General features: G+C 39.9%; 1 protein-coding gene across 3 annotated transcripts in view; it reads right to left on the bottom strand.

The window, feature by feature from the left end:
• RET (ret proto-oncogene) overlaps positions 1–16,215 on the bottom strand; it is a 202,025-nt gene that overhangs the window by 20,678 nt on the left and 165,132 nt on the right. For 2 of the 3 annotated variants that reach the window (XM_062613562.1, XM_062613553.1), the window contains 6 exons: positions 13,441–13,640; positions 8,676–8,934; positions 7,112–7,237; positions 5,597–5,707; positions 1,754–1,873; positions 34–290 (listed from right to left, as the gene is read on the bottom strand). In XM_062613562.1, the coding sequence (XP_062469546.1) occupies positions 34–290; positions 1,754–1,873; positions 5,597–5,707; positions 7,112–7,237; positions 8,676–8,934; positions 13,441–13,640 (1,073 nt within the window). The remainder of the gene's footprint in view (positions 1–33; positions 291–1,753; positions 1,874–5,596; positions 5,708–7,111; positions 7,238–8,675; positions 8,935–13,440; positions 13,641–16,215) is intronic. The other variant, XM_062613569.1, reaches the window with a different exon arrangement.

The raw sequence follows: 16,215 nt of genomic DNA, 5'->3' as shown, positions 1-16,215 counted from the left end.
AAAAGAAACCATGCAAAATGACATCAGACTTACTGGTATTTTAAAGGTGTCTACAGACACCTGGTTCTCCATAGAATCTAAAGAAGGCCGGCGGACATTAGTAGAAGAATAACTGATGGGGTAGGACTGGGCAGGGCGCCGGAATGTCATTTCCGCAGAGGCAATAGGTGGCTTCGGAGAATTCTTGTGGTAACGATGGATGAAATAGGAAGAAAGCAGCACAGAGATGATGAAGGACAGCAGCACTGCTCCTGCTATCACAGTCTTGCACACATCATCACATAGTGGCTCTGTGGATCAAGAAGAGCTTCTCAGAACTTTTCTTGTCTCCTTCTTCCGATTAGGCAGTGCATATAATGCACGCAGGTGTGACAGAAACATAACTCAAAATCATTTAAAAACCTAGAAGAAAAACTTACCAATTCTTTTTATTATTATTTTTGACACCAGCAGGTGTTTGCCTGTCTGTGTAAATGTAAGGATAGCTAGCTTTATTCCATGTTCTGCATCTTCATAGATGTAGGCTACTTCTGCCACTCTTCTTTAAGACCCAGCCTACTACATATTCATCTTCTAATACCACCTGAAAACCTATAACTGAATTTTGTTTGCTGACAACAGTTTATGTTAGGGTCATTCAACCCATCAAATAAGGTCTTCAAATATAATTTATTATGTCAATTATTAGCTATTACAGAATATTTCTTTTTAGGTTATAGAATGAGAGAATATTTCTACTTTGTATTAAACTAAGTAATTGCTTCTGAAAAACACTGCCTAATGCTGCAACTGCTTCTAAAGTAATAAGCATTTTTTTTTCCTCACCATTTACTACTTCCCCTTTTACAGAAGCACTTTAGTGTCTTACTTTGGAAGCTAAGTTTCTTTATCTCTAAGGGTACCTGGACAGCATCCCTAGGAGGTCACTTCCCGAAGAAACTGAGAGATCCAGTCCTTTGCTAATCAGATAATCCTGACTTCAGATACACAATTAATTTAGCTACATCTGCAAGCTGTACCTCAGAAATAAGTGGAAATTAATGGAAAAAGCCCAATATCCTCCTAGAACAGGGAGCAAAAAAATAGAGAAGAAAAAAGAAGAAAAAAATACAGCAATAAACTTTATTTTGTCTTACGCCTGTAGAAAATTTACTCAAAAAAGCAAATCAGGATATATTCTAAACAATTCGGTTTTAGAGATGCAAAATATTTTATGTTTATTAGTAATAAATAAACTAAAAAAAAACCCACCATTTTTAAATCCTCATCAATCTGTTTCAAACAACTGCATAGAGTTTTTCTGTTTAAACAAAGGTCAATGAAAAAAGTAATCCACTCCTCCTCCTAACACAATGGGTGCTGGTTACCCCTGACATTTTGAAGTCGAGATTTTCAGAAATGATTAGGAAGCTACAATTACTTGAAAGTAATTGAAGTCTTTATTCTAATTCTCCTAGCTGTCCTTGCAAATAGCAGGTGAGTCTCACTGAAATGCAAATGCTGCTGGAAATGAAAGGATGACTAACCTGTTTGTCATGTAGTAACAGCTAAAACAGAATCTTTAACCAAGGCTAGATATAACCCCCCCTTCAGGCTCCATAGTAGAAGTCAAGTTGCCAGTTCTTAAGTAAATTTATATTAGCAGTCTCTGACCAAAGACAATGCTTATTAACATGCCCACAAGTTTCAATCATTGGTAAATACAAACAGAGGAAAGATCAGTAGAAGAACAGCAAATAATGTTTAGACTTACCCTTGATATCATCTTTCTCACAGTAACAGTTCTGTCTTGGGAAGCAGTAACAAATGCCATGTCCTGACTTAATTCCAAGATTTCCAATGCCTTTCCCATGACCACCAATAATGTTTCCATCTAATCAAATACAGACACAACCTAAGATTCTGACATATAGTTAAAGGGGAAAAAAAAATGTTTCCCATGGGTTTATCTTAGTATGCATTTGAAATTTGACAGGGCACAGCATGGTACAATGATAAAGATGGGGAATCCTAAGAATTAAGGGACAGTCTAAATTCTGAAATAAGGGGACCTTGGACTGCTTGAACATTAGCCCTGATTAGCAGCTATTGCCACTATGGAAGACTCTGGATCAAAATTTATCTCTAATAAAAATGTAACAGTTCTCTTTGCATTGCATAGTTGGGTTACTTGCCTTATTTCACGTGCCCCTTGAAACCTTATACAGAACCCCTGTACTTAATGACAAACATCTACCTCAAACAATCATCTCATGGCTGTCCTGACTCAGTTTCCTCATAAAACATTATTGTTCTGTATCAGTGAGGTTATCTTACATTTTAAAATTCTCCCTAAAATACCTTCTCTAGTCTACTTATCTAGTTTGTCTCTGCCACTGCCTTCGGTATTTTTTTCACTCCTGAGATGATGTCCAGTGGTTTAGACCAGCAGTCTACAGACTTCAGTTCTGTTCCTGGTTCTGATGCCAATTTCCTCTTACCTTGGAAAAGTCAGCATACTGTTCTAGAAATCATTTGTTCCATTGTCAAACTGAGATAACAATACTTAATCACATCTGTAAAATGGGATGGGATAGTCTAGCAAAAGCATTACGAGTAAGTTCCAAGTGTAAGTGAGAAAAAATAAATCTTCCATTATCTGAAAAGGCATTGTTTAATTTTAAGGAAAAAGGGCAGAAACTTATGCAGAACTGCTCTTGATTTCAAGCAGGAGTTCTTTAAGCAAAATAGTTGCAACTGTGTTTCCAATTAAATAACTTTTTTGTGCATTTATTGTAAAAATGACCATTAGTTGTGACACTTTTTATTTAGAAACTACCTTTAATCACAAATAACATTTATAGACAGAAATCAATCAAGTTCTGCATGTTTAGCTACCTTTTAGAAAAACTGGCTAAACTATAAAGGGATTCAAAAGATGAATGATTTTTTTTCAATATAGTATTGGTTTCATTTTAACTCATTTTCCTCCATCACATCTAAGTCAATATTACAGTGAACGACTCTCTCTTTTACATTCCTTAGATGTGGAACATGAATTGGATAGTTTCTGGCAACATAAAGGCAAATATCCTTTTTTAGAAGGAGTGTAATGGGGGCTTGAGTTTTTAAGCAAAATAGATTTTGATCATCTTTCTAGAGAGGCCACACCTACCAAATTGTATGCAGCTCAGCTGGTTAACTCTGGAAGAGACTCTGCTGAGTCACTGCTCTGAGCTGACACTTGTTTGAGGAAGAGTCGGCATTCCCAAAAATTCTTGAATATCCCATCACCAGCTAACTTTCTCTATTGTGAAGAGCTGATGAAGTAAAACTTCCATTAGCCTCAGAAAAATATTACGTATTTATCTATATTTGCCTATGTTTGAGAGCCTGAGGAAGGGAAAGCAGGGGATGAGCAGGTCCTATCTAAACTGTTCTTGAGCAAAGTATTTAAAAACAAAGGGGTTTTACACAGCAAGGAAATGAGTACATTGTCACTGCAGGTGTGTATCAGAAAAAGGGAACTTCCTATATGCATTCCAGCGACCCAAAAATGTCATTTTCACCAATGCACTGCTGGTAAGGAAATCCCAAAATATTGCTTTGAATTGTGTGGCACTTCACATGCTCTTGTTGAAATCATCAGCTGTTTCCCTTGCCCTGTGGTGAGAAAGAGCTTTCCCTGCTTCATGGTCATTTGGAAAAAGCTAAAATGTGGCTCTATCCTACATCACACAGACACTCAGAAATTCAGAAAGTTAAAAACATGGGTTGCTGGACAAAACAAAAGACAACATCTGACTACCACTGAAAACAAAGACCTACAAAGCAAGGTAGAAGCCTAGGCACTATGGGTCTTTTCCATTATCAGAAACCCAAAGTTCAGAGTAACCTACAAAGACCAATCATTTATGAATGTGTAACCCAATTCACCCACTGCAACCAGCTCAGAAGCAGCCACTTACTACAAGAGAGTCTCTTGCTTAGAATGCAATTAGGTTGCCTCTATTTGATAGGCACAGTCACAGCACCAGTTGTTTCAGCTGAGTGCCCTTTTATATAATATTCATAGTGCTAGTGTGAGAAAGAACATTTGGGACTGCAATACACAGCCATCATAATGACAGATGAATTACAAAAAAAAAAAAAAAAAAGTATTTTAGCAACTGTCTGTGCTTAAAGAATATCCTTGATCTGAATGCATTTGGGGGTTTCTATTTATTTCTTGCTAATCCCAAAGAAATGTCCCCTGCCAGTAAAAACTGATATAATGGTACTCCTGTACCTCTAAGTTCCTAAAACACACTAATTTGTCTGTAAACACACTGCTTCTGGACACCAGCCCAGGTTCTGAATTGCATTAGATCATGAATAATATTATCAAACTCAGGCATTAAAAAGGCATACATAACATCTTGAAAGTTTGTCTTAGTTGCCTGCTTCTATTATCTAATAAGACACTATTTCTTTCAGGCTTCTGTTGAGCAAAACATCTTATGTTGCATATGTTCCACATTGCACGGTTCAGCATTGCAGCCTCTGGCACAAATATTTCAGCTTTTGGAATGATAACTGACTCTGGTAATTACCAATAAAGAATTCTTTTCAGATGACTGGAGAAGTTACCTGCATTCACTTCAAGCATTTCTGCCACTCACAGGATTGTTTTTATGCACTCTAATAAAATAATTATCTTTGCAGTAAGATGTTTACAATACACAGTCTGATTCTTACATGTAAAAAATACAAAGATGCCTCTTTATTAATTCCTTTTCTAGAAGATCATAAGTCTTAGCCTGTAAGTAAATGCTAATTCCTCTAAGACTCAATTTTAAAATGTAAACTTGGAGTATATTATGTCAGAGACATAAGAATTATTCAAGAAACATCTATATATTTATTCCTGAATTAGATACCAATAGATAGAAAGACTGAAATTGCTCAAGTGCCATACACTGTTTTTCTAACCTTTATATCTTCATGGTGATTTGCAACCTTGAAGGTATGAGCAGGTGTATGAGTGGAATGTAGAAATACACGCTCAAGAAAAAAAGCAAATGCTTTTCAATTCTTCCTTCATAAATGCTGCTTATATGAATCTCTGCATGTATCTTCAAATAGATAAGGCACTGGATCATTTTGATGGTCACCTGTCAAATAAGGCCAGGTGCATGTCCCCAAATGATCCTCTGTAATCACATGTATTATAAATGGAATTTTTTTTCTTACTTACTTAAATAGCAGTTCAAAAGGCATGGTTTCTATCATATTGTGCTAAAGTTTGGAAATAGGGCATTTAACTTGCCTAACACCTCTACCTGTTTCAGCAAACACCTCCACTAAAAAACACTACCTGCGAATTAACAGGGGAGAGGAATGAGAATCACTGAGAAAACATTATCTTGCCATTACTGTCAGCCAACAGGTGCTGGCTGACTGGCTTAAAAAAGAACAAGATTAGTCACCATAACTTTAACTCTCCTGTATGATTGAAATGCAGGCATGATAATGCAGAGATACTAAATATGTTGAGCTTGTAAAAGAATCTGTTATCAGGAAATCAGAACTTGATCAACAGTGACATAGAAAAGCCCATCCTAAAACATTTCCATACTTGTGCAGTCTTGGGGACACACAGCTGGATCTCTACTCTCAATCACATCACAGATGCCATCTGGACAAGTCTTGATACTCGGGGTGCATGTGGAATAGTTTGTGGTGATCCCTGTTAACACAGAAATATACAGCTGCACAAATACCATAGGCTTTGAAAGAAAGCTTATTCCATTTTCTTAGTGCACCTTGACACACGGGCTACTTCTTTTTTCAAATAAACATCTATGAATATAAATATCACCTGCTAAAGTAACAGGCAAGACAACCACTAAAACCAACTGGAAGAAATCTATTTTTTACTATGTCTTCTGCTTTCAACAACCCTCTGGGCATGTCACTTGCAGTTACAGTAAGTATTACTTGAAAAAGCAGTAGTTGGCCATTTTGAGACTGAAGAGTTGCTTTCACAACTAGGGATGTCTGCACAATTTCACACATAACTCAATATGAAGCTTACAAATAGTCAAAGAGAATTTGTGATATTCATGCAGTTTGAAAGGATAAACCATCAGCACACAAGCATTGCTCTGGAAGAGTCGAGTGCTGTCACCTGTCAGATCTGTGCTACAGACCACAGAAAACAGAGACAACAGAGACACTGTTTCTGTGCTCACTAACTGCCTGCGTGGGCATACCTGCTCACAGGCTTATGTTTGCTACGTTCCAAGCTCAAGTCATAGTTGCAGAGATTACCTTGCGAGCTATAAGTCATCTGTTCCATTGACACTGCTGCAAATCCAATTCACTACTTGTGTTCAACATCACCAGTGACAAGATCAAGAGTCACTACTCCAACTTAACCTCCTTTTACTTCTTCTTCATGTATGTCGAACAAGGTGACCCTGCCCCTCTGCCCTTGTGAGACCACACTTGGAGTACTGTGTACAGTTCTGGTGTCCTCAACATAAGAAGGACATGGAGCTGTTGGAGAAGGTCCAGAGAAGGGCCATGAGGCTGGAGCACCTTTTGTACGAAGATAGGCTAAGAAAGTGGGGGCTGTTCAGCCTGAAGAGAAAGCTGTGTGGAGACCTCATAGCAGCCTTCCAGTATCTGAAGGGGGCCTATAGGGATGCTGGGGAGGGACTCTTTTTTAGGAACTGTAGTGATAGGACAAGGGGTAATGGGTTTAAACTTAAACAGGAGAAGTTCGGGTTAGCTACAAGGCAAAAGTTCGTCACTGTGAGGGTGGTGAGGCACTGAACAGGTTGCCCAAAGAAGCGGTAAATCCCTGGCAATGTTCAAGGCCATGCTGGACAGAGCCTTGGGCAACATGGTTTAGTGTGAGGTGTCCCTGCCCATGGCAGGGGGGCTGGAACTAGAGGATCTTTCCAGTCCCAACCATTTTATGATTCTATGTTTAATTTGGGTATTGTGATAATTTTTTTTTAGCCTCAACTTCTGTGTAGTTTACTGTACCATGTTGTCCAGCCAGAATAAATCATTTTATATCTATAGAAGTCAAATGCACAATTACAACTAAACAGAAGCTTGATTTCACACAACAGAGATGTACCTTTTCCACTCCCCTGTCTCCACTGGCATCTTCCTGTTAGCACCCCCAGGCCACCACACTCTTCACATTCAGCATGGTGTTTACTCACAGCACAAGAGTCAGGGCAGTCTTCCTCTTTCTTTAAAACTGTTGGGAAAAAGAGTTTGCTGTGAGTTCAGTACAAGGGAGATGAATACACAAGCAAGTCAGGTCAAATCAGAAAGAAAATTCCATTTTCAGGGATAGATAGGAAGGAAAGAAAGATGGAAAAAGGAGTGAAAGACTGAACACTGTCCCAATGCTTAGAAAACTTAGGTAACAGTTAAAGAGAAGTCCAGGTTTTCTCTTCTGTGAAATAAACAGCAAGATCATGACAGCAGTCATCTTTACTTAATAGCACACTGTCAATGCCTAAAACTGTATAAATGTGGTAACATACTAATAAAAAAAAACCCAGAGACCATAGGTACTTATAGCTTCATACAAAACTTTTAATTAAAGGAAAACACCTAGTACTTGGGCTAATGCAGCAGCTGCCCAAAAAGCAGCAGCTAGAAATGTATGATTTCAGACAGCATAAGGCTTTTGCAAAAAGAGATGTCCACTGCAAGCTTTTGTTTCTTCCTCCTCAAGCCATCTGCTCTTGGCACAAGAGTTCTGATGTGACAGAATCAAAGAGAGGCAATTATCAGGTAGAACTGTAAGCTTTTGCATAAAGCGTGATATAGTTTGGAGAGAAATTATTATTTCCAGTGTAGTCCTCTGCTGTGATTTTTACAGAATATCTCTAACATTCTGCCCTTGCAAACTTTTCAGTAAAACAAAGCCCTACATGAATGTTAAGCTTTTTTTTTATGTTGGTGGTGGTTCTTTTTGTTGGTGGTGGTGGTTTTGGTTTTTGTTTTTTTAAAAGGAAAAATTAGAGAGAGAAGCGGAGAGAAAGATGATTGAATAAATATATGTAGGCCAGAGATTTGTGGTTTCATACATATATAAAACTTTTTTCCCCCTTCCTTTTCTTGAAATAAAGGTCACAAACACACAAAAAAGATTCTTATAAATCAAATGCCATCATGTGTTGCAGAATGACTCTAAGAGCAGAACCATAGAGTTCTGGAGGACTGTGCAAGCAAGGCAGGGGGTGGCCCCCACAGGTGGCCGGAGACCGGACCTGGGAGGAGAATGTGGAGGAAGCTGTGGGGGCTAACCAATACTGTTATGCCAAGAAGGAGTGGCTGAGTACTACCACTCCTATATATGTGTGAACTGCGTCACAAATAAATTAGAAGTTGCTTATCACCCATATTGGGTTGGCCTGTCTGCTTCTCCTCGCCGCTTACAATCATGAACATTAGGAATTGCGCATATTAAACCACCTTCTTGTGAATTAGTTCTTCAAACAAGTATCTGCCACAGGCAGGTCTGAATCAAAACTCAAAAAACAAACTTTGTGATCTGTATTTTGCAGCTCAGACTCATTTTCATTGTTAATGCCATGACTTTATAAATTACCCCACTTATGCATCACCCAGTGTCAGTAACACTCATGAATAAGTAAATAATTCTAATTGACTCAGGTACTTACGAGTTCCTTCCAATAAAACACTGAGGAGGGTTTTGGTATGTTTCCTGCTCTGCTTGTCTGTAGCTTGAATAGTGTATTGTATTTCCCTGCATTCGGGTCTGCGCAGCACAGAGGAATCATTCACATAAAGGCTTCCATATTTGTCTTCTCGGCCTTGAAGTATGCCAACAGCATAGCAGCTTGTGTTGGGGGACAGTAACTTGTAGGTGATGTTCACACCACGGAACTTCATACAGTTTTCAATGCAGATTTTTCCTATCTAGACTCAAGCACCAAAAAAGGAATCACAGACAACAGGAAAAAAAAAAATCAAACAAACAAAACCAAACAAAACCAACCATACACCAAAAATATTCTGTGCTTCCCAAAAACATCTGAAAGACAGTTAAGCACATTACAGCTGGCAGACTTCAGCATTTATCTCGGATTTACAACAGATTTGATATTTTACTACCAACTCAGTATGTAAATGCTTCAAATGTGATTTACCCTCAGTAAAAATGAGAGATAAAGTATTACCATTGTCTTGAGGCTAGCAGTGGACATGCAAAAAGACTTGACCCAGAGACCCAGTGATATCCGGTCAGCAGTGTTAAGTGAGAACCAGACCCTGTGATTTGGGAAAGTCTGAGTTCAGTCCCTGGTCTGTCCCAGGCCGCTCAGTGAGAAACACTTTGGTCTTGCTTGACAAAGCAAAGAGCTCAGTCTGAACAAAGCTGAGACTCTTTTCAAGTAAGACAGAAATTGCTAATATGTAATTTTCATAATATTACAGTCAAAAAAGTTTTTGGCCAGCAGAGTTCTCAGAAGCCTTAAAAGGAATAAGGACTTCATTGCTTGCCATTTGCAATTTCTAAAACGTTTTAATCTAAAAATGAAATATGCTGGTTTGCTGTATTTGAACTTCTGCCTGCCAAAATATCTGTCCTAGAACACTCTTCAGTCTGAAACAATTGATTTAAGAAGCATAGGAATGTAAAGTCCCATCTCCTGTCCAGCTCCTATATGAACTGATCCAAAGCTCAGTTTGGTTTTTCCATTTACAAGAGTGGCATTCAGATCAGGCCGAGAGGCATTGGGTTTTCTTGCATGGAAAGCCACAATGTGAAGGGTGGAGTGTTATTGAAGGGAAGTTGGTGATGGATCCTTTTCAACTGCTGCAGTTAAAATGTATTTTCAAATAACACCACCACTCGTAAAAGCATATCTGTACATGGTCTAATGTGAGGTGTCCCTGCCCATAGCAGGGGGCTTGGAACCAGATGCTCTTAAGGTCCTTTCCAACCCAAACCATTCTATGATCTTGGGTTTAGCATTCTTATTAAAGAAAGTGAAAAGAAAAAAAAAAAAAAGAAAAAAATTATACGATGATTTCTTCCTATGAACCTGGACTATTTAAAGTCAGAGAGGAAGCTTTTGCAGTCCTTGAAGACATACTTTGTCATAGGATAGTCCCACTTAATTTAACTTATTCCCATTCACTTTACTGGTCATTTGGCACCATTTTTTGCTGGTTTGTTTTTTGTTTTGTTTTGTTTGGTGGTTGGTTTGCGGTTTTGTTAGGGGTTTTTTGTTTGTTTATTTGTTTGTTTGCTTGCTTGTTTTCTGGCAGGATAACACAGAAAGACTACTAAAGCAACCAGAAGCTAAGCCATTTCTTCCATGCCATCTCTTCTCCAAGCATGCTCGGACTGGCAGGAAAAAAAAGACAAGACTTCAACTGTTCATAAACTCTGTCTAGACATAAGGTCTAGACAGGTCCTTTCCAGAACCATGTCATCTTCATTTTGGTACTGTATTGCAACTGGCAGTGTTTTCCAATTGCTTAGATGGCATTTCTCTAAGGCAGTACAAGAACATAACAATGTTCCCTGGCATTAACCTTGATATAGACTAAACTGCCCTTTTCTGCCCACTCTGTTAGAATTACTTTTCCCAGGCACCTTTTTGATCAACAGAAATTTTCTGCAAAAGGGATGGAGAAGATCCCATAAATACGGGGTCCCTGAAGAGCAGATTATCCTTCAGAGAGCATAAGCACCAGTTTTCCTTTCTCTGCATAATTTGAGAAGCTAAAAATGCTCTCCTCAAGGCATTTCTACACAAAAGAGAGGCTTTCTCTTCTTGCCTAACTCCATTAGGGAAAGCCCAAGGTCAAAACTTTGCTCTGCACCACAGGTTCTGGAGTGAGGACAGCTCCCAGATGCAGCAGAGCACAGCTCCAGGGAAAGGAGGTAGAAGCAGCAAGTTCTTCTGTCTCATAAGGATGGTGAAAAATAGCCTGGTAATCAGAATTAACATCAACATATAAGGGAGGAACCTACTTGTTGCTTGTTGCAAGACTCTAAATAGTTAACATAGAAATACCAGTATCAGAAATAGGAATAGAAAAAAACATCTTTTGAGGTCCAGAGTCTAATAAAGTCTGGATAATGTACCTCTTCACTGAATTCCAGGGACATTTGGACATATAACCTTTCTGAAAATCTCAGCCAATGTTATTCATCATTTGTCTCAGTAAATGTCAATAGAGCTTTAAGTCCTTTGATAAGTTAAATGCCACTGGGCAAGCCTGTACTGTCAGGCCATGCTTCTGTTATTCAATTCATTTAGGTGCTCAAATAGACAAATGGCATCAGCTCAGAAGTTAATCATTTCTTCACGCTCTGTGTTTTCCTTAGGGCAAGAGACAGTTCAGCCTTCATACTAATATGGCCTAGTACTTTTCCTCAATGCCATGGCACATCACAGCTAATTATGCAGACAACTTCAATAATGTGAAGTGCTGGGGACTAAGCTGTTTACACTGACTTGTGCTCCAAGCCGAGCATACCATATATTCAAACCTCGTCTTGGAAATAAGCGGATGGCACTTTAACTGATTGAGAACACCATCTCCAGAGCCAGGATGAGTTTTGCATTTCCCTGGTCAAGAATCAGACCACTTAACACTCTTTGTGAATTTGTGTTTAGGCAGCACAAAGAGCTCTTCCCACAGTCTTGGAGTTCTTGCCTGGAACATTTTTCCCTGCGACTACTGCCACCCAGTGAAACTGCATAGTTAGTGGGAAGCACCACTGTTTCCAGAAACCCTAAAATTCCCTTTCAGATGTTTCCCTTTCAGACGTTTGACTGCCCTGACAAGAGCAAAACTGGCAGCTTTAGAAGTCAAACGGTTGGCTGGTTTGTTTTTATTTTGCATTCTGAACTAGAAAACTATATACCCCTAGACTTCAAACAAATGCGTTTAAGCAATCTAGAGTATGTACAGATAAACACAGTTTATCCAAATTTAATTTGGAACTCATTAATTCTTATTATTATGGGATGCATATACCTATATATAAAATTTGTGTGCACATGTATATATATATACACATGCAAAAAATTGCAATAAATTAACCTATATTTGTATCTACCCAACAGTTAAGTTTCCGCACGTTTTACAATTACAGACATGTAATGATGAACATACAGTTGGGATCTATTTCTAGATGCTAAGAGCTAGGCTATAAGTATCTTGTGCACCTATGCTATTATTTCTTTTAAGGGGATAAGAACTGGTTTCACCCTATCTCCAAGCAAGAGGTTTTTTCTACACTACTGAGAATAAAGCTTTCACAATCTGGTGCTACAAATTACCCAAAGAGAACATCAAAAATATTGTGACCTGCACAAAAAGCACTGAATTATGTGCTGAAGTTTCTAACAGACTGCAAATTTAAAAGTTGCAGCTGCAAGTCATCATAAAATGATATAAAGAAGTAGCCTTTTGTAAAGAGCCCACTGTGTGAACACACCAATAATATCCTTCTCTTATTTAGTATATTCAGTGCAGACTGTGGGTAAAATATCCCTTGATGAAGCAGTGGCATTATTATTGGTTGTGTAAGGCCCATCCCGTACTCTGAAGAGTTATCAAGCCATAGCACATTTCATCAGATTGAATGTAAGAACACACAATATATCTAACTTCCTTCTTAATTTTACAACTAGCCAGAGGCTTGAAGATTAATAAAACTGAATTCTTCCTTAGAAGTCTTCTAATGAACTGGGTTTCTCTGCAATTGGGATGACCATATCATATTTTAGTCTCAGTCCTCCTCTCTGCTACAAATACAGTGGCAGTTTTATAACTTTATTTCATTTTTAGGTATACTTTCCAGCAAGTCTCCAAAAATGGCTCATCACTGATGTTTTTAATATTCACTTTCACAATATTAATTACATTAAACTAGTTCCTTATTAATGTACCTGTTCCATAGAAATTACATTATAATTTTCACCTGATTAATGTCAACCTGTTAGAAAGTGTTTCTGGAAGGCATTATTAATGGCCATAGTGGTGATTAAGCTAAAATGAGGAGGGTTAAATTAGGAAACACATTAATTACTAACTAGCCATTATCTAGAGAAAAGCCATTAACATACTGCAATATGTAAAGCTGTGACTCCAATAGCTGGGACAAATTTCAAATTTCTTTTTTTTGCCCTTGATATTTTTCCCAGTTACTTATGCCTAAGGGTTGCAAGTCCTCCTGTCTATAACACACATTATTTCCATGTGTGGCTCCTCCTCTGTTGACGGGAGAGTTAGTGTACAGTCTACCTGCTATCCACTGCATCCAGCAACAATCATATTGATATCATATTTTTCATCGATTCTACTGAAAACCACTAAAACCAATGCTCCAACGCATCTTGTCTCAGTGATCTATCTACTGAGATCTGTCTGAAGTGAAAGTATAATCTACATAGTTCTTACTTGAGCAAAGCGTTCAGCATTTCTGTTCACTGTGAACTGGTAGGTCATGTTTGGAAACTGAATGCTGACAGGGAGGATGGAGACATTGAAATGAAGCATCACTGATCTTTCTGGGCCATGAAACTCTGTGTCATTCACCAAAACATCCAACTGGAAGGAACGATGCTCTGTGACTGAAATGCTTTTATTCAGTACCAGTTCTGCAAAGGAAAAGATTAGTCTATTACCGACCCACGCTATCCACAAATGTATATTTTAGAATCATAGAATTACAGAGTAGTTAGGGTTGGAAAGGACCTTAATATCATCCAGTTCCAACCCCCCTGCCATGGGCAGGGACACCTCGCACTAAACAGTGTCATCCAAGGCTCTGTCCCACCTGGCCTTCAACACCACCAGGGATGGAGCATTCACAACCTCCCTGGGCAACCCATTCCAGTGCCTCAACACCCTTAAAAAGTTTCCTCATTATACCCAATCTAAACTTCCCTTGTTTAAGTTTTAACCCATTACCCCTTGTCCTACCACTACAGTCCCTAATGAAGAGTCCCTCTCCAGCATCCCTATAGGCTGCTTTCAGATACTGGAAGGCTGCTATGAGGTCTCCACGCAGCCTTCTCTTCTCCAGGCTGAACAGACCCAACTTTCTCAGCCTGTCTTCATATGGGAGGTGCTCCAGTCCCCTGATCATCCTCGTGGCCCTTCTCTGGACTTGTTCCAACAGTTCCATGTCCTTTTTATGTTGAGGACACCAGAACTGCACAAAATACTCCAAGAGAGGTCTCACAAGAGCAGAGCAGAGGGGCAGGATCACCTCCTTCAACCTGCTGGCCACGCTCCTTTTGATGCAGCCCAGGATATGGCTGGATATCTGGGCTGTGAGAGCACACTGCCAGCTCATGTTTAGTTTTCATCAACCAACACCCCCAAGTCCTTCTCTTCAGGACTGCTCTGAATCTCTTCTCTGCCCAGCCTGTAGCTGTGCCTGGGATTGCTCCGACCCAGGTGTAGGACCTTGCACTTGGCATGGTTAAACTTCATGAGGCTGGCATCAGCCCACCTCACAAGCGTGTCAAGGTCCCTCTGGATGGCATTCCTTCCCTCCAGCGTACCAACCGAACCACACAGCTTGGTGTCATCGGCGAACTTGCTGAAGGCGCACTCAATCCCACTGTCCATGTCACCGACAAAGATGTTGAACAAGACCTGTCCCAACACCGATCCCTGAGGGACACCACTTGTTACTGGTCTCCAGCTGGACACCATGTCACTGACCACAACTCTTTGCATGTGGCCATCAAGCCAGTTCTTTATCCACCAAGTGGTCCATCTATCAAATTGATGTCTGTCATGGTTTAAGCCAATCCAGCAACCCAGAACCACGCAGCTGCTCGCTCACTCCTCTCTCCTTCCTCCCCCCTCTCCCGGAGGGATGGGGAGGAGAATCAAAAAAATATAACTCCCACGGGTTGAGATAAGAATAGTCCAGTAACTAAGGTATAACACAAACCACTACTGCTACCACCAATAATAATAATGGTAAGGGAAATAACAAGGGAAGAGAATACAGCCACTCACCCCCCACCCATCGATACCCAGCCCGACCCCAGCAGTGATCTCTAGCCCTTCTGGGTAACTGCCCCCAGTTTATATAATGGGCATGATGTGCTGTGGTATAGAATACCTCTTTGGTTAGTTTGGGTCAGGTGTCCTGTCTCTGCTTCCTCTCAACTTCCCCTCCTGCCTGGCAGAGCATGAGACTCATGAAGTCCTTGGTCAGAGTAAACATTACTGAGCAGCAACTAAAAACATTGGTGTTATCAGTGCTGTTCCCAGGCTGAAAGTCAAAAACACAGCACTGCACCAGATACCAGGAAGGAGAAAAAAGACTATTACAGCTGAACCTAGGACAACATTCATCCCTTTTTCCATACCATTCACATCATGCTCAGTTCCCACATTTTTCAATATACCATTGCTTTTTGCCTCAATGTACATACACATACACACACACAAAGAGAGAGGAAGAGATCATTCCTTAGTGCATGGACCAATCCCTATGAAGTTGCTGAGTTCATCCAGTCGATGATGTCAGGCTCTATCTCTTGTAACAGTCTTTCAGAGCAGGAGTGGCTGTGTGCAGTGTTGGATCGTTGCCTACTGATGATACCACAGAACTTGTCTGGTTTCATCAAAGTTCATTCTTTGTTGGGATGATGGTAGGAGGGAAGTCAGGATCAGTCGCTGGTGACCTGAAGACATCTAGGTGGTGGGCTATGAAAGTGCTACATAGTAGGCAACAGCACACAATTGAGTTCATTGGCTGTTTTCCCCTAAAATCAAATCCCCTTGAGGTATACATCGGACTTCCCCATCTTCCCGCATTACTCACAAAGTACATCCGGGTCCCTGAGTAAAAGCAATCCCACGAGTGGGTTTGCCTTTACCTGAAGCAGGAATAACCCAGACTGTCTTCCCCAGCAAATTCTTTATGTGCACCACAGGAACTTTATCCCCTTCTACAGTATGTAAAAGTTCTGACTGGGCTGGGCCAGCCCTGTTGGCAGATCCTCTGGTGTTGACCAACCAGGTGGCTTTTGGTAAATGTGCATCCCAATGTTTGAAAGTCCCACCACCCATTTTCTCTCAGTGTAGTTTTTAACAGCCTGTTATCGAACAGTACTGTTTGATTTTCCCAGAGGCTGGTGCATGGTAGGGGATGTGATATACCCACTCAATGCCATGCTCTTTGGCCCAAGTGTCTATAAGGTTATT

The sequence above is a fragment of the Pezoporus occidentalis genome, unplaced genomic scaffold, assembly GCF_034315485.1.
Source record: "Pezoporus occidentalis ecotype Australia unplaced genomic scaffold, CSIRO_AGI_Poc_V1 ctg101, whole genome shotgun sequence".
Taxonomy (NCBI): domain Eukaryota; kingdom Metazoa; phylum Chordata; class Aves; order Psittaciformes; family Psittacidae; genus Pezoporus; species Pezoporus occidentalis.
This window is presented reverse-complemented; position numbering and strand designations above follow the sequence as displayed.